The sequence below is a fragment of the Amblyomma americanum genome, chromosome 4, assembly GCF_052857255.1.
Source record: "Amblyomma americanum isolate KBUSLIRL-KWMA chromosome 4, ASM5285725v1, whole genome shotgun sequence".
Lineage (NCBI taxonomy): Eukaryota > Metazoa > Arthropoda > Arachnida > Ixodida > Ixodidae > Amblyomma > Amblyomma americanum.
Genome location: NC_135500.1, coordinates 90422847 through 90447538, shown reverse-complemented (window position 1 = coordinate 90447538; position 24692 = coordinate 90422847). Strand labels below are relative to the sequence as shown.

At 45.6% G+C, this 24692-nt stretch overlaps 1 protein-coding gene and 1 long non-coding RNA gene across 2 annotated transcripts in view; one reads left to right on the top strand and one right to left on the bottom strand.

Annotated features, from left to right (window-relative positions):
• Nucleotides 1-24692, bottom strand: part of LOC144128119 (histone-lysine N-methyltransferase PRDM9-like) — a 58071-nt gene that overhangs the window by 22732 nt on the left and 10647 nt on the right. The window contains exons 2-3 of the mRNA XM_077661204.1: nucleotides 3317-3418; nucleotides 2818-2894 (exon numbers count right to left, since the gene is read on the bottom strand). Of these exons, the coding sequence (XP_077517330.1) occupies nucleotides 2818-2894; nucleotides 3317-3418 (179 nt within the window). The remainder of the gene's footprint in view (nucleotides 1-2817; nucleotides 2895-3316; nucleotides 3419-24692) is intronic.
• Nucleotides 15305-22743, top strand: LOC144130247 (uncharacterized). The gene is made up of 6 exons (XR_013314027.1): nucleotides 15305-15482; nucleotides 15890-15960; nucleotides 19503-19609; nucleotides 19739-19919; nucleotides 22242-22358; nucleotides 22593-22743. It is a non-coding gene; the product is annotated as an uncharacterized LOC144130247 (long non-coding RNA).

The following is a 24692-nucleotide window of genomic DNA, read 5'->3' as shown; positions in this document are numbered from 1 at the left end:
TGGTCAATTGTTGAAGAGTTTAGCACTGAGGTCCTTGAGCGGGTGGGATACACGAAGGTTTACGTCCAACTTTGATGGAGACAGCAGCTGGGCCGCGGCGGTGATATGCAGAACGCGCAGCTGAGGACCAGCTGTGCGATGGTGTCACGTAAGTGGCGAGACACTGTATCCGATGTTGATATGCCGCCATCTCCGATGGCAAGAAGGAATATTGCCGCAGGACGGGCGGCTCCGCCCCAGGGCTGAACCTTCCCCTATTGGTGCGCATTGTGTCTGAAGGATATTTATTCACGTAGAAGGAGGGTGTAGGAGGAACTTTTGATTCGAATGATGATGTGAACGAATAAATTTTAACTGCTACCCGATGCTTCTCTGGGAAGTTCTTTCCATGTGCCGACAGACAGACAGAGCGTATGAAGAAATATAACTAGTGTTGATGATTGGGCGCGGGAAAACAGAACCATGCCTTGACCACATGTAGCGGAAGCACGCATGATGTTGTTGATTTGCAGGGCAGCTTCCAGCAGCCAAAATCGCCGGCGGCGTATTTCTTCGTACATTGATGCTGACGGCAGGCTTTTCATGACCTTGAATAAAAAGGTTTTTTTTTTACTCAGGGAAGGTTGCAGGGGAGCTTAATCCTAAGCTCGTTCCTGCTTTTCGAGCACAGTCAATTCGCTTCTATAGCTTTCTTTCTGTAGTTTTCTTTTTCAAGAGCGAGAAGAGACGTTATGTTTTCAAACCTTCTCCCGAGTGTAGAAGAATTAAGTTAGAACTCTACGTTCAGCCAATCAAAATGGGTGCGGCCAATTTGGCATCCACCTCATATCCCAGAAAATCGCCGCAATGTTTCGTCACCATCGGCACGAAAAAATCAGTTATCGAGAAGATTATTGCTCAAAATATTACCACTTCGTCTATCTCCTTGATTTCAAGGCGTTACTATGTCTGGCGTTAAGCATACAAAGATAAAAATACATATATGCTTGATTTGCAATGAAGGGCTCCTTAAGTAAACGATAGGAACAATTAAGAACCACTGGGGTTACCGAAAAGAGCACTTGCTTTTCGTGCCTTTTCGAGGCTTGAGCCGAGCTTGTGAGTTCAAGAGCCGGGCCAAATTCGTCTGGTTCTTCACGTGGGCCCAGTTCAATAAAAAAAATTAGGGCCAGAGCAGAGCTCTACGATGCTCACACCAGGGCACAGGAAAAATTGCAGGGTACACTTATGCTCTGCCAAGAATATGACGTGATATCATGAGTTAATTCAATGTTTGCAGAAATGGTTGTTTTCTTCTATGCATTCATAGAAATTCAGGCCCAGTGGAGCTCTGTTTAAGCGATGCGCCACAGCCCTGCGATGGCAGGCGCTGCCATAGGTCGGCTTTTTGAGCCCCAGGTTGCTCTTCCCGGGTGACCAATCATTTTAACTGCCAACTGCCACGACAAGCAGTTGCTCACAACCCGGTGGGCAGGTTGGGATGACAACAAGAGGTCACGCGGACCTGGGTGGCCCACCTGCATTCTAGGTTGCTTTTCTGGGGATTCGTGGTTTTTTTGCTGCTCATGTTCAATGACAACGCCAGATTTTCTGCGACATAATCTCCTTAACGCTCTCGCGTTAAAAACCTTAGTGTCCACTCCAGTACTTGAGATACCACCTTACGCTAGTTATTCCAGGTCATTTGAACGCCGTGTTTTTAGAAGCACGCACTGAAACTCTTCGTATAAGACCTCAAGCCATGTAGAAGCACTGACAAGAGAACCTACCTTTCTAGAAGTGGCAAGGCGAATTTCGATCAAAGGATCTGACACAATTCGTAGCGACTCATTCCACCCGCGAAGGGCGTGCGCCCACGCCAGCTGTGAACTAGTAATGCGAACAGTAACGATAGATTAACGTTCCTGCGCCAGCGAAAAGCCCTGCTGCGGCTTGATGCCTTATGCTGCCTCGAGCGCCCTCGACAATGAATATTTGCTTCCCTCAGCTGTGAACAACATGAATAGCGGATACCTTGATCACGGCCCACTCGCGACTAACTTCGCTGTTGCGTCCACACGCCACTCACATCCACTCACGACTACTCGCATTCATTAAACTCACATCCATACATCACTCATGACCATTCACCACTGATCACTACTCACACTCAATATCCACTCACTCACACTCATCTCCACTCGAGCCGCCGCGGTGGCTGAGCGGTTATGGCACTCGGCTGCTGGCCCGAAAGACGTGGGTTCGATCCTGGCCACGGCGGTCGAATTTCGATGGAGGAGAAATTCTAGAGGCCCGTGTGCTGTGCGATATCAGTGCACGTTAAAGAACCCCAGGTGGTCGAAATTTCCGGAGCCCTTCACTACGGCGTCCCCTCATAGACTGACTTGCTTTGGGACATTAAACCCCTAAGAACCAATCCAATCTTCTCCACTTGCACTCATATCCCCTCACTCGCACTCACACAGACATGCACACCCACTCCCAACCATTCACTGACACTCACACTCACAGGTCTGCGTGTGAGGGACTGAGGTGATGTGAGTGCACTCATAAGCGATGTGCCTCCCGATGGGTAAACGGTGAAAGGTGCTGTGAAAGGGGAGAAACAGGAAGAGTGGCTGCAGTGGACAGCTCCCGTTACGTATGCATGCTATGCCAGGTGAAGGTAAATTCTGGAATCAAGGACTGCCCTCTTCACTCGGGACATTGTCTGTCGAGTTCTGCGTCGGCTCTGTCCGTGCGGACTGAAAATAGCCAGATACGACTTGGACTCCAAGGCAGCGTTTCACTCTCGGCATGCACGCTCTTCGCACTCACCTCGGTGTCCTTGATGTGTGTCAACGGTCCGTGTACGGGGCAGTCGCCGGGCAGGTCGCTCCCGCAGTCGTCGCAAACTGCAAGCATAGTGTCGAGGCCTGGGTTTCCAGAAGGCGCAACTTGAAGGCCGATGCAATGCTCACTGCTTAAGTCAGGGCCAGGCACAGGAATAGAAAGCAGTTTACACACACATGAAATATGTGTGTCTATAGGTGCCTAACCCTCATTTGGTCATCAATTATTAGGCAAACTTCAACGAGTTCCTTCAAAGTGTGAGACATAAACAGCTTAAAGTAGTTTTCCAAATGCTGCTCCGGAACGTAAGACAAGCATACCGAAAGGTCAGCTAGAAAGAGTCTTCTACGGAGGATTCGCGCAGTTCTGTAGATTTCATCCTTCATTGCCGATGTCCACGCAGTTACTAACGACTAGCAAGCTTATTTACGACGTTCGCGAGTATCTTAAGGAAGCTAGGAACAGGTTTTTGTGCACAGCTCACACAGGTAATGTCCGTCGGAGTTCTCCTCGCAGTCCATGGTCTTGAATCTCTTTCGTTTTCTTCTCGGGTAGCGGGACTCGCCGGTATGCTCCCTGGAGGAAACTGCGATTAATTGCAGGAGAGTTGCTGTAAGAATGGTTTTGGCACAGAATCTTGAGAGAACTTGTAAACGTAAGCTGCGATTGTGTGCTAAGGACAAGTGTAGCGGCTTGAGCCAAATGAATTGTCTATTATTACAGATGAAGTTATAGGGGGAAACCAAACCCCCCCCTCCCGAAAAAAAATATGGTTCCCAGTCTAAGAAGCGAAGAAGTGATAGCATAATTGCTTCAGTACTCAGTGTCCTGTGATGTATCACATTAGCGCAATACACCGGAGGAGACTGGCTAAACTTCTTTGTACCAGGATCAAAATTACTGTTTGTACATTTCCGCGTAAAGTTCTATGCTAAGCGCGAGCTCCGCTGTGAAAGTGCATATTCTGTAGCTCTTTGCGGGGTAGCGTTACGTTTGAGAACGCCATCTCTGGTAGAAAGAAGGCTGGGCAACCGCGCCCTCTCCTCCCAGCTGCTATTTTTCTCCCTCTCACTCGCGCTTGGTGGGAGAGCCCAGTTTGCTGTGCGCCGCGAGATCCCTTCCCCTCACACCTTCCATCTCACCTCAGACGCTTTGCCACACCCGATGCAAAGCAGTTATGCTTATTCAGCGCGGTTACCATTGCATGTGCCATTAAAAGGCGGCCCACAAAGACCTCACACCGTGAGAATTATGGCGAAAACTCATCATCAAGAAGCACTGTAGTGGCATATAACTCAATAATGCAGCGGTGAATGGATTTCAACAGACGCCCTCCAGCAAAGCCATCGACCGGAGTGAGATAATAGAGAGTTATAGCATATCGTTACCGTGTTTGCGTTACCGTTTACCGTGTTATCGGACGCCGGATTTTCCGGTTAGCGCGGCGCACGCCAGAAGACGTTTTAGCGCACTGTCTATCCCGTAACTAGTTACCGTAGGGCTAAAACGAGTGATGATGATGGCAGATGCCCCGCTTTTAATGATAAAAAATACGGATGCATTGCAATCATTTCTATGAAATGAAATGCTACACTTTAATATTTTTTTTTCTCTGCATATAAAGACGTACCGACTACACTTCAGCTAACAGCCGACTCAGCGGCTTTTCAAATGTGCCCGTGAAGCTAGACACATTTGCCTACGCTGGCCAGTAGACAATTTCACTACGTAGTCCTCAGTAAGCTTGCATACACAGCACACAATGCGTTGCGAGCGCTGTAAAAAAAGCACAACTACAACACTTGTTTGCCGTGGCGCATCGTCGCTTTTTTATGTGTTTTGGATAGATACTTGAGGCCTTGCCCTTTGTAACGGGTGAACACTGTGGCGCCATCTTGTGGCAGTAAATTAAAGCACGCCAACTCCGGCCAGGAGAAACTTTTTATTTTCTGCAATTACTGATGAATATACCAAGAGAATTACCAGTGTTTTCTTTTCGAGGAAAAAAATCATGAAAATATAGAAAAATGTTAAATCGGGCACAAAACTGAAGACCTGCAGTGTAGTCGTTGCTATTTGGCTGTGTACACGACATATAGTCAGGCTTAACTGTTCAAAATTCGCAAATAATCTCGAAAACATGGCCTGGTTGTTACTCAAACCTCGACATATGAGTGAGATTTTTGCAAATTAAAAGCGAATGTTTTCATATATAGCGAGAAATGGTGCCGAAGAACGCGGCGACGGTGCTGTATTTGGTCCGAAGCGGCCGTGCAGGGCGCCGCCATGTTTGCTTACAAGCGAACGCTAACTCTCCGCAACGCTAAGTGAGATTCCTTAAACTACTTGCGGACCGGTAAGTGGCGGCGCATACGCAGACGTCGCTTGCCGGGCCCGGTAAACGGTATCGTAAACACGGTAACGATATGCTATAACTCTCTAATGTTACGAATAACTTTCTTGCGCCTGTCAGCTACCATCAATGTCACGCTAGTAAGCAAGGGGATAAACCGTTGCCTACGCTAAGCCGTTGCGTACACCGTTGCGTACGCAAGGAGTTTGCGGGGACGGTAGTGCGCATGCGCAGAACGCAAGCTCGAGCCCTGCGTCTTGCGTGCGTGCGCTAGCCAGCGGACTTTGCGCTGCGGCGCATGCGTGGCTTGCGTACGCTTTGACAAGATGGCGGCGCCCTGCTCGCCCGCTTCGGAATAAATACATGTCGCCGCTGGATTCTCCGACGCAATAGCTCGCTCAAATGGTAGCGGTTCGCTTTTATTTCGCCTACGCTTGCCCACACAAAGCGGTATAAGCGATAACTAGCCCCTGTTTTTCAGATAATTTGGCGATTTTCAAGCTCCTAGGCCTAACTATATGCAGTGTGTATTCCTCGTAGCAACGACACCTGGCGAAGCAGTTTTCTGGCTTTTAGCCAGTTCTTACATTTTCTTCGGTTTGCATAGTTTTTTTTCTTGGATCAAAAAAAAAGGCTCACAATGCACTCACACTAGTTATCATTATTCACGGATGAAATTTTCTTCAACCGAGCGTTGATGTGCTTTGACGTCTTATCACTAGATGGCACTACGTGCGCCAGAAGGACGCTACGGCTCGGCCAGCTAAAACTATACTTCGGAGCGGACAGTGTACCGCACGCAGCGCCGTAGCGCTTTGCGTAGGCAAGCACGTGGGTACGCACAGCTAAAACTGTCTACTGTCTAATAGGAGGACCGCGGGGCTCTCGGCAACTCTTTTCTTCGTGGCTTGAGGCTCCTTGAGGTTCCTGGAACATTTCTTCGCGGTTTAAGTGGTCCTTTCAGCGCCCCCCAAATCCACTTTCTTCAGGCTTGAAATTCATTCGGTCGGCTCGAGAGGGGGAACGCGCCAGCACAGGGAGCATGGAGGTGGACGCCTTTTTTCGACGCCTGTCGCGGCGCGGCGCTGGGCGCGTAGGCGCTCCGCTGTACCCTTAAGCCCCAACTCGATGGACACATCCTACGCGTACCGGCGGAGCGCCTACGCGCACGGGCGTACGCTGGATCCTGTCTGCGCATGCGCAAAGCGCGACGCGCGCGCAGGCGCGAGCAGGGGCAGATATCTGTCCATGTCAGATATCCGCGCCTGAGCGCGCGCGCTTGTGCGCGCGTCGGAAGCGGGGTCCGGTTTACAACAATAGGAGGACGGCGGGAGCTCTCGGGGACTCTTTTCTTTATGGCTTGAACCTATCCCAGGTTCCTGGAACTTTTCTTCGCGGTTTAAGTTGTCCTTTCAGCGCCCCCCAAATCCCCTTTCTTCACGCTTGAAATTCCTTCGGTCGGCTCGAGAGGGGGAACGCCCCAGCACAGGGAGCATGGAGGTGTATGACTTTTTTCGACGCTTGGCACGGCGCGGCGCTGGGCGCGTAGGCGCTCCGCCGTACGCCTAGGATGTGTGCATCGAGTTGGGGCTTTAGGATGTGTGCATCGAGTTGGGGCTTAAGACACATGTGCGCAGGGCGCATGCCGCAGCCCTTCAGACATCTCGTCGAGTTTCTGTACTCCATGCAGTTGTCATCTGTGCTCAGAGGCGGCTTGCCCCAACCAAACTCCGGACACGCGACGACCAGCATGTATCCCCATCCCCCTCATCCCATTGACTTCTCTCACCCTCGGCTCTAAGCAGTGAAGGGCAACCAGGCGGTATCATACTATTGCTCACCAATGCTAGCGGCCCAAAGAGGAGGCAGTTTTGTGTTCCCAATGTAGTGTATTGGCAGCCATTGCGACAGTCGATGGTCGTGTTTTTGCGGGATTTTCAGGGAGACGACTCGTTTCTTCCTTTTAAGAACTTGGCACGATATTACCTTTCTTTGGTTTTAATTCAACGACTTGGGTGTTAATCGCGGCTTGTCGCTGTAACTGTTTCCGCGATGCGACGGTAATGCTCGCCAAATTGTACCTCGTCGTAACTGAAGCTGCAAATCAAGCGCCAGCATTTTATTTTTTTCCTCTCTGCGTTCTATATTTTTGCATCGATCTCTATTTGCTCTAATCACTCCTGTTTATCGGTCTGCAAAATAAACAAAAAAAAACAAACCTAAAGGAACTACCCTACCCACGCCGTCCATATATACTTCGAGGGCGCACCTCGAATCGACGGTGTCAGGCTCACGACACAAAGGTACAGACGTGAAAAGGCTTGTATGGTAGCGCTCAGGCGGTCGTCTGCACAGCAAACGGAGTAAAATTTTACAGCAGGTGCTGTGTTTCGTAGCCTGACCCGGCGCTTACGCTAAGCACCACTGAAATAAAAGCAAGGAACGAACAGCACTTGCGCGCCATGATTTGTTCCGCAGCACACCACTCCAGCGCTCTAGACAGGTCTTCTCACGAATGTTATACCCCTGTCACACGGCCAGTTTCAACGCCGATCGAGTCGAGGATCATCGAGATTCTCAATCACCATCGAACTCGAAGGAGTTGTGTCGCTGCTACACAGCAAATCTCAATGGCCATTGAAATGGTTCTCGTGTCTCACGCTACGCTTGTGTGGCGCCACTATCGCTACTTTAGATTTTACAAAAATAACAAAAATATTTGATAAATGTACACGAAATGCTTAAATACACGCATACGCGCATGTCCTTTGGACCCCTTTTAATTGCACGCTCGCGACGGACAGATGCAGACACTGCTGTAGCCACTCTAATACAAGACGAGCCAAAACCAATCCAGTCCAACTGCGTTGGAGCGCTGCTTCGTCAGGCTTAACACATGGGAAGTCGCTTTGATATCTGAAAAACAAGAGCTATTTGACTCTTGGAACGTTATGCGAGGGTAAGAATGGGCAAATCGAAGGCGAATACAACAGCTTAGAACACGATATTGCTTTCAGGGATTAGCGACGAAATTGTTATCGCTGCGAAGCGGGCAGGCAGGGCGCCACCATGTTGTCAACGCAAAGTACGCAAAGACCGCAACGCCAAATTAATGCGCTTAATGCGCTTAAAACCAGTCTGATACAATTTTAGAATTATTGTACAGACTGCTAGCAATAAAGTCTAGGCGAATAATGTTTGCTCATGCTTTTGTACCATGAATGTGTCGTGTACGAAAGTGCGCTTGGCGCCGCTCGAAGCAACGCTAGCAACCTTGGGCAGCGCTCGAAGACCCTCGAAATCTCGATGAAGTTCCGTGCTGCTCCGTTGACTCGATAGGCAATTGACACGATCGCCATTGAAACTGCCCTTGTAGCAGCGCTCGATCGCCTTTGAGTCGATCGACTATTGGTTCGAAGGCCCTCGAAATGCCCGTGTGACAGGGGTATTACATATAAGCAGGTTGCTTGCTCAACTGAAGTGCTCGCCACACGTAAATGCTACCGGGATTCAGCTTCCTGAATTGAAATCCAAGCAAACGAAGGTGGAGAGCGAAACAATGACAATCCGTTCTATAGCTTTCAGCGTTATGCAGCGATTTCACAAAGCCCTGCTTACCTTATCAATGCAACGCAACAATGCCGTTTATGACACTCAGTGCTGGCGATATTGACGTCAGTAAAAACGTCCTGGAGGTGTGCGATGATAGTTCGCGGTCAGCCTGCATGCTAGATGTTTGCAGGCACAGGTCAATGACCGCCAGTTTGTAATCTGTTTTGTGTATTACGCCTACTATACAAAGCGTTTAGCTGAACCTGTAGGCGCCTACTTTCAATGCAAAAACATGAGTCAATCGTGCAATCAAGGAAACCTGTTAATGCGCCCAAGCTGGTCACAGGCGGAGTCCTCTTTACGGTTGCCATTTTATCGCGACTGCGACGCCGCATGGTCACTTGCATTCACACCAGGGTTTACGGGATGAAACTCTGCCCCTTGCATGCATACATTGGTCGGTGGAGGTCTCTGTCAGCGATGCTGCAGTGTTCAGCTGACTTTTTGCTGTCATGACACACAATTTTCTTTTCTTTTAGCGCAAAATCCTTATTCGCAAATACCTTTAGAGAGAGTGCCGAAGAAGAATACATTATATCTGAAGAAATTGCAAAGCTCATGAACAATTTAGCGCCAATCTGGAACCTGCATAGCCAACTCCTTAGCTGAAGTGCCGTAATTATTCAAACGGTCGTGGCAGGGTGCGATAACCGCACTTAACTACGTCGCAAACGAACGCCACTTCGATTGGGCAGTTGCGCTTCTTAGCGCTGCTCGAGCCGGTTGACAAAACAGGCACAGCGTCTAAAGTTGGTCGCGGGTTTGGTTGCCCTGCATTCTGGGATCCAATCTCGGATAGCGGTCAATGACAGCAGCGCTTCCTTGAAACCAGAGAGCCCCATGTAGTTCAGGCACATTCACGGGGAAGAGATCGGTGAACCGGCCAATCGATATCTGCGGCGCGTCTGCGCTGCGTCATGCATGACTATGGGCTGAGTATATATGCAGACCCCTTGATTTCTTACCTCCACTACATATCTGCTCTTCATATAATGCTTCCAGTGTTAATCTTAGGATGAATCGCTAATTTTTACGACAAACTGCACCGCAAACAACCGTATGGCAATCACCCAATGTTTGCTTCAGAGTTAAATGTGACCTAGTTTTGTATGTGACCTAGTTTTGTCTTGGGCCTTGAAGTGAATTCTTGGGGCATGCACTTCGTTTTTCGGTGGAGTCGTCGCCACCGAGGCGGCATCTCTTTATTGTGGACGATGCGAAGTCTGCGCTTGCGTCATGGTGATACTGCTAGCTCTAGAGCTGGCGCAGGCGAACAGCACATAATTTCTGCACAGTGCTCTGTGCTGTGAGAAGCCAGCACGAAAAAAAAAAAACACACGACACTGAATAAGCGCAGGCTATCAAGTGTCAGCTACCAGATACTCTATTGTTGCTATCTGTGAACACGGCGCAGAGTCGACAAACACAAGTAACTTCGTAGCCCACTTTGCGGTCTCTCTAGCAGCCACTTTGATAAGCTACGACCACCTTTGTGTAAAAAAAGCGACTTTGCCAAAGTGGTATAAAGGCTTCCCAAGTCTGGTCATACGTATGCGTTGTTTGTAGAGGACTCCCACGCTAGGCAGAATTGTCGTCATTTAGGCAGATTGAGTGGCAGACATCGCGCGGCTGATTTAGGCCAAATAGTTAGGGTTACCAAAGCACTAGGAAAACGGGAGGGAGCGTAGCAACTCGACTTAAAGCTGTCGCGCGGCGGCCGCAACTCGAGAATGTGAATCCGCCTTTTCTCCGATATTTAATGCTGCTTTTTTATTACTTTTTTTTTGGGGGGGGGAGGTTAGGCGGGGAGGGGGATTAACTACCCAAAGCTGCTCCGACTATGAGGCTCGCCGTAGTGAAGGGTTCGTGAAATTTCGACCACCTGGGATTTTTAAGCGTGCGCGCACTAACATCGCACAGCACGCGGGCGTCTGGAATTTCGCCTCCATCTAAATTCTACTGCCACGGCCGCTATCGAACATATTTAAGGGTGGTTAATATACAAGCGCCTGAGCGATTTAGCGGCACGTCGCAGAAAAATTTGCTACTTGTAGCATTCGCTAGTATTTTTGCTTCCGTGTGAAACAACCATTAACAGGTGTGCTCATGCCCAGCTTACGCCGTAGCGAGTGCCCAGACCACCGATCTCGTATCTTTAAATGTCCCTGAAAAACGTGCGGCTCTCTGGTTTCACGGAAGCGCTGCTGTGATTGACCACAAGCGCATCTGCCCAATCGCAGTAACGTTCGTTTCAGGCGTAGTTACGTGCGCCTATCGCGCCCGGCGACTAGCGGCCGAATCTCCGATGCACGCGGATTCCAAACGGCAGTCCGAATGCCACGCGCGAAGAAAACGTGCGTGCGCAGCAAGAGTTCGTATGCCATGTGCACCTCAAGTTCACTCTACCTCAAGCATGGCGGCCAGCGGCGACCCCCCCACAGCGCCGCGGGTATGCGCAAATTTTCTTTTTATATTGTTGCTTTGATTATCCCTCGATATGGATAATTTGTCATCATTCGGAAGTCCGTTCATTTCCTGCTTGCAACCTCGCGCCATGGAAATGCTCAATAGGTCAGTGCATCATGGAAGTAGTCCACTAGATATGCGACGCCGGAATGGAAAGGTGTTCCCCCTGACTCACGGGCATTTCGAAGGCCCTCGAATCGATAGTCTATCGACTCAGAGGCGATCGAGCGCTGCTACACGGGCAGTTTCAATGGCCATCGAGTCGATAGCTATCGATTCAACGGAGCAGGGCTGAACTCCATCGAGATTTCGAGGGCATTAGAGCGCTGCCCAACGTGGGTAGCGTTGCTTCGAGCGGCGCCAAGCGCACTTTCGTACACGATACATTCACGGCACAAAAGCATGAGCAATCATTACTCGGCGAAACTGTAATGCAAGCAGTTCCTACAATAATTTCAAAATTTTATCAGTCCGGTTTTGAGCTTGTAAAGTGCGTTAATATTTACGTTGCGGTCTTTGTGCTGCTTGCGTACACTGTAAAAAAATTCCGTACCTATAACGTAGACTATGTACGTTTTAAATACAGAACCACTTCTGCTTTCAATGAAACGTAGGGAATGACCGTATATTCAGTCCAGTATTGAAGGAAACGTCCGTGTTCCTCTGTAGTCGTTGCAGGGAAAAATACTAAACATTCAATTTGAGGGATCAAAACTTAACACGACAGGACGGTTGACCCCATCGACAATGTGTTGCACCAACCGCACTAATAACTTGCTTAAAGGCAGCAAAAACAGAAGGTGCTTATGATGTGACGCCACTTTTACACGATGAACTGCTGGCCCGCAGACTATAGGCATCACATGACGTCCGATTTTTTATTTGTCTGGTTTACTCAGCCAACAATGTCCGCAAACTAGCATGGCGAACGACCGTGAGCATGTCTAATGTGATTAACACAATGAAGAGCCGAGGAAGGGTGATAACGCATTACGTTGCTTCAAGGTTGAGTGATTGGTACAAATTGTGAGCAACGTTAAATAACAAAGGCCTTAATTTGCTATAATGTTAAAAGCTGACTTGATGAAAAATTTTTTCGCTACATTGCTAGCCACATGATAGAGTAACATTTAATAAAAATGTTACTGCAACGTTTGCTTTCTGTGAGAAATGCTGCGTAATGAGGTCAACTGTTTGAAAACATTTAGACACAGACAATGGTTGGACAACTTCTCCAAAGTGAAACTGAACACCAGCTGAAAGTACATTGCAAACATGATGAAAGTGCACAAGTTGAAAGCCGAATTTCCATCTGCCATTTGGTAAGGAAATAAACAACTGAGTAAACCAAAAGCATGGGCACACAAATCTGTGAATGCAGTGCAATGTAGCAGTTACATCTTTGCTACGCAACCATTAATCAAAAACACCAACTCCTTCATGGATAACAAAAGCACCGACACAACAACATATTGCTCAATGCAATGTTTAATTTAGTAGGTACCTATTGCCGCCCATTCATGCCTGCTCTTCCTGCAGATAAATGAAACGCCACCAAAAAGCAGCGAGCAGCCATAATTGCTGCAGTGACAAGGAGGATGTGCACCATCGATGCTGTTCCCCCATCCTGAGTAGGAAATAATAGCAGTTTTGCCTGGAAATACTCTGAAGGCACGAATTTTCTATCAATCGTTTACTTAGCTTGCACTGACATGACCCATTGTGTACTCGGTACCTTTGACAAACAAGGGGCCAGCCGATAGGCACACAAGACTGTAGAACCTTGCTAACTTGCAAAAAATCAATGCACAGAAAGAAAAAGCTGACAAAAAAATGAGGAATTCCTTATTTGCACTTTTTATACAATACCAAGAATGTGGCTAAGATATGGCATGCACATTGTTTTTTTCTGTTCACTTACAAACTTTCCAGCCTGTGCTAGCATATTACTGTGATGTAAATAATGAAGCATGCCAGCACTGTACAATATGCTGTAACACTTATGAAATACTCCCCTTCAAGGCTACCGCATGCCTCTTACATGCGGTAAAGTTTAAATCTGCCAAAACTAGCTAGTCTGCAAGATGAGACGCCAAGCCACTGACATCTGGCGATGTGTACCTCCCATTTAATTAGAGTGATTGGAGATGCTCCTTTTTGATGGCATTTCAGTTGCTGGGTGTGGAAGGACCAGATATGAAGGGCAACAACTAGACACCAACTTTTTAAGCAACATCACAATAAGCAATGTGCCTTAGCTTTCCTTCTGTCCAAAAAGGAGTTTCATTTTCTATGTTCTGTGTTCACATAACTGCTTGCATGTGCACATTTTGGCTTGCTGGGAGGTGCTTTCCTCTGTTAGACTACAGTTTTAACTCTGGCCTCAGTCTTCTGCGCCTTAATTTTTTGCTAGCGTTCACCTTAAGTCGCGTACAAACTCACACAGATCTCCACTTTTCTACGTTTCCAGCTGTCACATCTTCTCTGCCTTCGTCATGTCCACCACTGCATCCAATGCCTTCAAGTCTGCTGTGTATAATCATTTTAATTAATCTGCCTACACATGTATTTATGTTAGTCGCTCTCCTCTCTTCGATGCCAATTGGCCCTGAGAGTAAATAAGTGAAATGGTAGTCTAATCTAGGTCTGAGCAATCACGCATTATGTTGAGTTTATTTTACCACGTTGGCCAGTAGAGAGTGGAAGGAAAAAAAGCTGCTAAGTGGAGCTCGACATGCCTCTCGACCCCTACACTGGAAAGCAGCAGACACCAAGGCATACGTAATCACTAACGACAACAGAACATGACAAGTGTGAAGTAATTCAGTAACGTTCATCGCATTTACCACAGTGCATACTCGCTGCTCAGTAATTTATTACCTCATTAGACATTCTTCAAAGAGAGTGTACAATTATGTGTTTTGTTTGAACATGGCACCACAGTACAATGACAATCATTAACCTTGTGCCAACACAACATAAAATAAACTTCTGCCCAGTAAATGCATTGCTTACAGTGCCACCACGGCACCTGTTTAGAAAACAAGCTCAAAATATTAGTGACATTAAATTTGAGCAGACGGTAATTCCCCCACCCCCTCCCTAAAAAAATGAAAAAGGGTGCTCTTCCGACGGTACGTTTGTACGCTGTAATATTTGCAAGTCCAACTACGTGTGAAATTCAGATATAAATAATTAACGCCAAAGCATTCGGTTGAATGCGAGGCGCCAGAGCGCGGGCAAACAGTAATCGTCTTCAGGTATCCACTGGTGCCACGCCCTGAGGGCCACTGCTCGGCGAATACCATTCATGGCCACGTTCACATCCAACAAGCTTGTCACAAACATCACACAGGTGATGATGCAGCAGCAGTTCATCATTGCTGTTGGCCAGTGCTGAATTTTTTGGCGTGGTAAACGGAATCATCCACCGAAACGCGCGTCTACTGTTACTCGCCAGATTCTTGCAGTCCCACGAGGGAGAGCAGCTTTTCCGTCGGCTTCAAGTCTCCTCTTTCGTGCAGGGCCACTGGCATTGTAACGCACATTCTGCATGATCGTTTTACTACGCACCGATGCCGCATGGGACAGCGAGCTGTTGTATGTACACTCTAATGCAGCGTTCCGGCCACACACATACACACACACACATACTAAAGACACACAACGCGCAGGTCGCACGCAGCGAACACGGAAGAACAAAAACCCATTCCAAAGCGCCTGTTCATTCAACTCCACACTGCGCTAACTGCGCACATGTTTCCAACTGCGGGCTCGGCTAGCGCTTCGACTTCGCCATGGCTAGCCATGGCCAAGCTGCGCTGCCGCTGGTGGTAGTAACGTTCATGCAACGAAAAGAAAAAACAATATATCAAACGATTCAGGTTGTCAGCTAAAAAAGCTACCGTAAAATTAAATACATCTTATATGTTTTTGCCGTTGTGCGCCTTTGCGACATCAGCGACGTCAGCTTGAGCGCGAATACGCGAATGGCGCTATGAATTTCCCGTGTAGCTCCGTAAATTGCAAATGGCGTGGCTGCGTCGCTAACTTTTAGACATGCTTGCAGAGGTAGTCGGTGCGAACAGTTCGAAGTTCAATCGACTGGAATTGCTCAAGGAAAGTCAGCGGCACTGCATTTTTATTATTTCTGTGCATTGCGAGTGACTTTGGCGGCAGCCACTCGGCAACGTCTCCGGTTTGGCGAACTTGTGAGAAGGTGAGCCTTTTGTTCTCAAATTTTGAAAGCGGTTTTTTGTTTGTATTGTAACCCTGCGTCTCGTCGCACGTTATGTTCAAGATAACATCAGTACAACGTGCATGCGCTTTCTGTCTCTATCTAGAGTAATATTGGTCGATCAGCGTAAACTTTTGGATTCAATTAAGCACGAACTGTCCATGTTGGTACTGCGTGTCGAATGTGTTTTGAGATGATTCTGAGCGGGAGATGGTGCTCTGATAATTTGTGTACTACCAGATATAGTCTAGAGATTTGAAACCATTTATCACACTGAAACAAAGTTGGAAAACTGTTTTGTGTTCATGCATCTGCTGTCCTTAAACTTGACTTTTCGGCAATCATTCGCATGGCTCCGTTGGATCTGGAAAATTGACTACTGTTGCTAGGGGTGCCTGGTAGCAGAGCTCCTGGGGACGCCCAGTGGGTCATTTGTTTGTCCAAGTGCCCAGTACCAAAGGTACCATTCCTGACATTTTTTCCCAGTCCGTTAACCTCATATTCCTTGCAAAGATTACAGTATGTAATCAGGTAGTAAAAAAATTGGCAACTTCTGCATATTTCAGAACAGTTCAGAGAAGTGCACATGCAGCATCAGTATTCTATCGGTAGAATTTCTGAGACCTGGATTCATTTCTTCTAGGACTGTGGCAAGCAGTAGGTCAACTGTACATAAATTTATTTTCCTCTGGTGCAAAGTAAAGAGTGCAAACGTCATAAGACAAGTCTGTAGTCTGTTTCATTCTCACGGCATTTGGCCAAAGCATAATATGAAATGCTGTATGTTTTATGCCCTAGTTTCCTTTACTTTGAGCAGTAGATATTGACAGTGAATAGCAAGGCAACTCCACTCGCTGACGGTTTTGCCTTCGGCAGCAAAACAGTGAATACCTTACCCCATGTGTTATCTCGACAGACTCAAAACTGCGATGGACAGCTGCGTCAACAGCTGCTATCACCTCCCAAGTGCATGCGCTCGTAAGACACATAATAACTCTGGATTGCCATTAACATAGCCTTGCTCATTGCAGTTGCCGATAAACACCTCATAAGTGGTACTATTATGCACTCTTTTCTTTGGCACTATGTATGAGCTTCTGTTCTCGCACTTTCTAGAAATAATGCATGCAGTTTTGAAGTGCGAAAAGGGAATTTACGTGTAACTATATTGTCATGTCAGTATGTTACAGCCAAATTGTACATTGATGTCAGTGCTGGTGGTTTCTTTTCATTATTTTAGGAGAATGTTATAATTTTACCTATAGCAAATAATAGCCCTCACTAATTAGCTGATTTTGTCATGTCCAGTATTTTGATATGCTAAGCCACCAAAGCATGATTCAGAATGTTGTCAGAACTAAAGGCACTGAGTCTTTCGTGTCAGTAAAAAATGTGCTTTATACCCCTGTCACATGGCATTCCTCGAAGGCCTTTCCAGCAAAGGCACCATTTTTCACCAAAGGAGCGAAAGCTTAAAGGAGCAGCGATGCAGCTATACGGTGCAGCCCAAAGGTGAAAGTCGTTCAGGCTTAGCACCCGCTGCTATACTCGAGGTGGCTGAAGTGAGTGTTCTAAAATTAAAGTGGTGTATTCTGTTCATTCGTTGAGCTTTGACAATTTTTTTATTCTGATTGCTTCCTTAAAAGTACTGCAACAGCTACTCTCATCAGCAGGAGCAGGTTTTGTACGTGTATTGCCTTGGCCACCATGGGCGCTCGGTGTTGCCGCAACACCTTCACTGTCTTGAAATTTGAACATAAAACATAAACACCCGTACAAAAACCAAAGCCAGACACACCATTCGTATTTGAAACAAATGTTTTCAAACATTATTAGCTTATCTATTTTTTTATTGCTTTTACTTTTTGACTTTGGATGGTACTGCGATCACAGCATCTCGAATGCCGCGTCTTCGGGCTCCGAAGGTCTCGGTTGAGCGCCTTCGCCTCCAAAGCCCTTAGCGACAAAGGCGCAACATTTGTACCGGGTAGCTGCACTCCTTACGCCTTTGGATATGATTCTCAAAGGCCTTTGCGGTGCCCGTGTGACAGGGGTATTAGTGTGGTATGGCTGCTTGAACACCTGTCCCTGGTATCTCACAAACTGAATAAGGAAGGGAAAAGCCTCAGGGTGCTTGCTGACGTTTCGACAAGAGGACTTGTCTTTGTCTGGCAAAGTGTTCATCATATGTCGGGTTTAAATAAGGTTTTCACTTCGAGGCGAAAGGCCTGTTGTGTGGGACGAGAGTGCGATATGGGAAGGGCGTTACGATGGGGAGCGTGAACCTTGACCAGGCATGATAGCTGCTAAAGAAGATTAACCGGTTGACCTGCAAAACTGTGAAAACAAAAAAGCCCAATTCAGTAGAAACGAATCTCGGGGTATGAAGTGTGGATAGTGGGCTTGAATGGCTTTATGTCCAGCCGCAACAGTTGGCTTGGTATAGCTGGCTGCCTTTTCCTGAAAAACTAGGATAAAGGAATTAAGCAGCATGGCAGAATAAAATACCAGGGGGGGGGGGGATAATTTGAAGGAAAAAGAGCAAATGAGGGCAGGTTCGGAGAAAAGGCAAAAAGAAGGGGGAGGAGTATGGCAGCCAAGGTTCCGAGAAGTGATGTCAGGAGGTGCAGGGCGTAAGGTTAAAGTATAACGATAAATTAAAGAAAGCAGGAAAGGAGGGCGAAATTATGGGTTGGGAAACCTCTTATCATGTGCAAGGCCTTTTCAAATAATTATGCCAATTCCGGAATGTAAAGAGCTGGCCACATTTAGTGCAAACATGTGAGCGCATGGCCGCACTCTTTAGAGGTCCACTGTGTGCGGTGCAGCCACTCATCGCTGCAAAATGGCGCAAGAGGAGATGCACCTGGATGTGGTGCTTCGTGTCATGTTACACTTCGATGTGTGGCAATGTCAGACACAGTGGCCCAAAGAGCACAGACATGTGCTCGCGTGTTCGCACTAAGAGTGGACAACCCTGTACTTGATTCTAAGTTTCCTCTGTATATGTTGACCCCAGACGAAAACAAGTTGTCTTGTCGAAACGGCAAGCACCCTGAGATTTTTCCTTCCCTTGTTCACTTTTTGAGTGTCAAGAAACCATCTGCCTACTCTCTCTGTACCATGCACTCCACATCTTGTACGGTTATCTTTGTATGTATACACCAGTGATAAATCATGAAGGAAATCAAGGGATTTGTATTTGTATTGCTTAACACTTACTTTAAAGCTATATCATGAGGGTATAGTTGAAAATGTGCTACGGGGGCTTGGTTGTGTGTCGTGACTGGTTTCTCTTTATCAGGGCTACTTGACAGCCACCATGAAACGCAGGCTTTTGAAAAGTCATTCCTCAAATAAAAGAGCGTTTCCACTGTTACAATGGAAATGTTATTTGCTAAAAACTTCAATCATTGCAGTTCAGGGATTGATATTTTTCAAATAACTAACCTGAAGTTCAAAACCTGCAGAAGGAACTATGTAACTTCTTTCCTGCCTTAAAAACCCAGTACCTATTTGCCAGTTTCAGCAAGCAGAGGTCTGTTTCATGGCACATACTTTCCACTACCTTGCATGAAAATTGTGCAGTACAGGCCCACCATAAAACTAGGGGCATAGTATACTGCTTGTATGCAACTACTTTGGCATTAGAGCATGCATAGCATGGTCTTAAAGTTATTCTTTTCATTTGCAACTGGTTCATAAAAGGCCTATTCTGGCAAAAGGCATTTAGCAAAATTATATTCCTCTGAATGCTTCTAAGGATAACTTTAGTTCATTCAGGAAAATATATATTGACAATATCTCTTAAAGGCATGATTGTCCTTATTAGCTCTTGTTACCTCACAGTATTTAGTTTTGTGCCTCCAGCATCACTGACTTGCATCATATGTTAGAGTAGTAAAAAGCTCTCTGTTAGTTTAAACCACAACTCATGATGGGGCTGTGCACTTTTTGTTGTGTTACATGAAATATACTTATGTATGAAACAATTTCTTTCAGCTGCACCTCACATGATTCAAATTCCACCAGAAGAAAGGCTGCAACACAACATTGCTCACTATCTGTTGCTTTCCCAGCACATAACATGCCATAACAGCACATAGCAGGTAAGATGTGAACAAAAACAGTGCATGTATATGTTCCACACATGCATTTTGTGTACTACCAACCCTATGATATGATTAACTATGTCATGTAAGAGAGAGCACACAAATCATTTTTTGTATATATTGCAGCATGGTTATTTCAAGTTTTAAACTGGCCATTGAAACGACCCATTGTATCACCGCTGGTTACCCGGTGGCACTGGGGATCGAACTCCGCACCTCCTGCTTGCGAGGCAGATGCTCGGACCACTAGGCCACTCCTGCGGTCCCCCCACTGATGTTGCTTACACCAGGTGCTGTTAAAGCCCCGGTATGTATGTTAAATGCATTTTAGAAAGCCATTCACTTCCAAAGTACCATTTTATCTTTATAGCAAAACCACAGTTCGCCTAGCTAGACAAACCTGCTGCATAGAAGCCAGCAGAAGGGTTGCACGTACATGCTTCGTTAGGAAAACATAAAAATCAAGCAGAGCCTGCCCTTCATGGTGCATTATACCCTGATTTTGAGCAATGATCAAGATAGGCAGATGGTCATTTCATTGAAAACTTGCATGATACATTCGTAGAATCGAAAAGACAAGTACTATTGCAAAATCTTCAAACAGTGTTTATTCTCAGAGAAAACATATCACGAAAAAAGTGTTGGATTAGTTATGGTGCACCTTGTATGGGGAAAGGGGCTCCCACTTTGTGAAAGGCTTAATTTTGGAATAACGACAACGTTTAGACTAATTGGGTTACCATGTTTAGATAGTGGATGTGCTCAAAAAGACACTGGAAGTTAGCGCACTGTGTGGAAATCTCTTTCTGTATCCTTGTCTTTTTGAGCGCTTTCACGATCTAAACTTAATTTTGCAAGAGAGCAAGGAAAACGAATATTTAAATTCTGATAATTAAGGATAAAAGATCATGTTTCATTGCGTTGCTTAAAGTGTACATTGTATCTCTATTGCTGTATTGCAGCACTTCTGTCATGGCCTTGCATTGCAGCCTCTTGACTTTTGTTTATATAATAGGCAGTCCTTTTTTTCATTCGATTGCAACACTTTAGGAGTTACTACAGAGTTGCGTGGTAGCGAACTCTCAGATTAACGGTTTGCATTATTACGCCAGCATAACTTGCTAAGTGTTTCACTGCAGTCTTGTTACTAGAACAGCCTCTTGAAAGTATTCAGCCTGGTGGTCATTGAGGGTTACTGTTCACATATCAAAATGCCGGATCAGCTGTATACTCTTTACAGCTACCAGAACTATGGTACATTTCATGACATGCTGGTTGAAGAGTGCTGGAGCACCAGACTGGGGATTTGGATGAAACAATTTTCAAATGTGTGCTCGGTATCACGCTGTTTTGTTCCAGTTGTGGAGAGGTTTTCTTTTCATATTTGTTCTGTCAAACATTTAAATTTTGGGCAATATGTTGTTGCCTTTATCTTGTGTTCTCTTTGTTGTTGAGGTTTAGTATTTTTAGCACAAGCACTCCACTCTATTACTTATCAGTATAATTTAAAATTTGTAGGGCACGTCATGAAGAATAAAACTTCTACTTGAATAATCTGCATGTGTTTATGTTCTCATTGTTGATATAAAAACTTAGTTGAGACAGCTTGTATTTTAGCTCTGGCTAGAATTTTTAGGAGAGCCTCAGTAACATAATCACATGACCAACACAAACTCGGTATTATTGTTTGTGCAATGAAAAACAGTTTTAAAATAGTTATTAACAGCTGTCAGTGTAGGACTGGCCTAAAATGTTTTGTGCTCTATGTAGCGCTTCTCTGAGGCAGGATTAATTCATCTGCACCTGCAGCCTGATACCGCCAAGATACCAATTCTTGGGTGAACTTATGATTTTTTTTCACTGAGCAAACTTGCATCATCTTGAAGCATGGAACTTGAGCTGATTCTTAACAGCTCTAGTGTAGCGAATTTCATTATCCTCATTGCTTAGTTTACATTCACCTCAGGACAATGGCCTTTCCCAGTTTAATTATCTGTGTCTTGCACCAGCTACATGCCACATTATCAGAAATCACCTAATCTTATCTAGTGAGCTTATAATCAGCTATCTCCTGCTATATTTTCCTTAGGGTGAAATTCATTTTGTTGCGATACAATGCACAAGCTGTTTCCTGGCGTGGTGCTCAGCTTATCTGGAATGAAATGCTTGGGAAATGGGTCTCTGATTTCACCTTGAGTAGACGAAATTAACTTGTGCTAAGGCACTCTTTGGCCACAGATGCCCTTGTGCCATTAAAATCCATCAAATTCATTCTGTTGCCCTAAGATACCATTGGTGATTCATTCTCTGCATTGTATGCCCTGGCCAGATCCATTTTCTTCTTTTAATTTCTGCCAGAATATTAACAACTTCCTTGTTCATCCCTGTTATGGTTTCACTCGGTCAGTTGTTCTATTAATAACTATAATCACTTTATTGAAAACATATTTTGGGCTAAATGGCATCAAGTTTGCCACTCTGCACAATGATATATATGTTTGGTCTTGTATGTCTTTACTTGTGTGGTGATGTTTATTTTGTGCTCACTGTCTAAACAACCTTATTTGCCTATGATATCCTAAGCCCTTCTATACCTATTTTCCTTCCCCCTGGCTCTTTCTCTTTTCAGTCATTCCTCCTCTTTCCTTTACACCGGCCATTGGTCACAAGGCTGCTGTGGGAACGACAGTCAGCACTGGGCCCTTTTTTGTTCATGGAACCTGCACTGCTACTATTAACACTAATAGTACGTTATCAGTATTTTTGTGATACTGCATTTCTTGTTATTTATGAAGTAGTTGGCTAAGGCAATGGTAGCAGTGTTGGATATTGCAATATATTATGCATATATCTCACTTGCAATATATCAGTGTGTTCACTATTACACTACCCTCTATTTCTTTCAGTTCAGTTATTTGGCTATAGTGCTGCTTTCCTAGTTTAGTCCACTCAAACTAAAACTTTGCTCTTTGTGTCACAGGTAGAATCTACAATGATTGCTGCTCTGTGTCTTGTAAGCAGGAGGCAGTGTTCAATGGAGCCATGAACTTTCCTTGGAATTGAAAAGCCTTTGCCGTATTATGCGCTGAACCACGAGTGTGAAGAGGAAAATGTCACGCCTTGGATTTCTGCAGAGGTGAGCCATTGCGGTGAATCCACCAGCGCGAAAGACAGGGATGAGAAAGGAGACAAGACAGGTGCTGACTCGCGACTAAAGTTTATTGGCGTGAACAGGAAATATATAAACAGCCAAGCAATACCATAAACCATGCAGTTACAGATAAGCATACAGGACAACATAAGTCAAAAATCGCCCTCAACATTTCCCTGATCGAGGTAGTCCAACTCATTGTGTGTTAACACGATAGACAAAACACACATTCTTCATGGAGTCATAAGATGTGTCTAGCCTCGATAATCTCCCATTTAATCTCTCTGAATTTACTGCCAAAACGAAAGGGTAGCAGACTTCACATCCCGTGCAGTGTACAGCAGAGTTACCCCAACCACCTAGACAAGCCCCTACCCTCTTGTGTTCCTGTAGTCTTACATTCATACACCTTCCAGTTGCACCTACGTAAACCAGACTACAAGATAATAATATTTGATACCACATTCATTTTACAAGGTGCATATACATTTCACTCTACACGTGTACTTTTCTCAAGCCACATTCACAGAATTTTTCTTAAAATTTTACGTGCTTTAGACAACGTATTAGGGGCCGAGAAAGCCACTTTTACATCATACCTTCTGGCCACATTTTTCAAATTGTGCGACAATTTATGTACATACGGTAACACAACTGGTCTTTTGGCATCTCGCTGGCTGGCCCCAGCCTGATTGTGCCGGTCACCGCAAAACTGTCTCAGCTTCTTTAACAATTTATCATATGCTCTTGCAGTAACAAGGTTTGGAAATCCTGCGTTCGTTAACCTTAAATCCTGCTCTTGGAAACTAGTCGTCATGCTGTGAAAGCATAATTTCATCAATTCTGAGCCCGCGCTAGAAAGTGCAATGCTATCTTTCACTAGCTTGGAATGGTCGACATGTAGCCGGGTATCAGCTTAACACTCGCCAGCACACATGAAGTGTGCTGAACATCAAGGTAAGGTCCAGAAACCACAGCTCTTTTTCTTGGGACATTTGCTCCAAGGTAAACCTGAGATAAAGGCCTTGCTCCTTAAACAACTTGAGAAGATGTACAGGTCCCGAACTATCACAACCTTTATAAAAGACCAGAAAATCATCGACATAGCAAAAGATTTTTCCCCCAGCTCATGCACATTCTGGACAATTATTCTATCCACCCTACTCAAGAAAATATTGCTTAGCACAAGGTCAACCTTCGAACCACTACATATTCGAGACTTTAGAACACATACCGCACTGCGCTACTCTACAAACATGCTCTTCAAATAAATGCTATTCAATAACATGCTCTTCAGATAAATTTCAGAAAAGGATTCATGCAAAATTATCTCTGGTTATTTGCAAAAGCATCTGTCTACTTCGCATCTTGAAGATCCATTTCTTGCACTCAATTCGCAGTGTGGTTGAGTATCTTAAGAATGACAATCCAGCGGATTGTCTTGTGATTAGTGTTGATGTAGAACTATTTTATTCTATCCCGTATGAAGATCTTGTGAAAAGCTTATGAATGTGTATATCGGAGCACAACGATGAGCTCGTGTTTAGGAACGGGTGTGTAAAATAAGTCTTTTTTGGCACTTGCCTCTTTTTATTTGAAGTGAAGAGCATGTTTGTGAAGTATGGCAGTGCGGCATATGTTCAAAAGTCTGCTAAATGTATCGATTCGAAGGTTGCCCCTGTGCTAAGCAATATTCTCTTAAGCAGGGTGGAAGGAATGATTGCCAAGAAATTGCATGGGCTGGGGGAAATCTTTCACTACGTCTATGATTTTCTGGTCTTTTACAAAGGTTGTGATAGTGTGGGACCTGTACATATTGTGAACTTGTTTAAGGAGCAAGGCCTTTGTCTAAAGTTTACCTTGGAGAAAATGTCCCAACAAAAAAAGCTGCGGTTTCTGAACCTTACCTTGATGTTCTGCACACGCCAT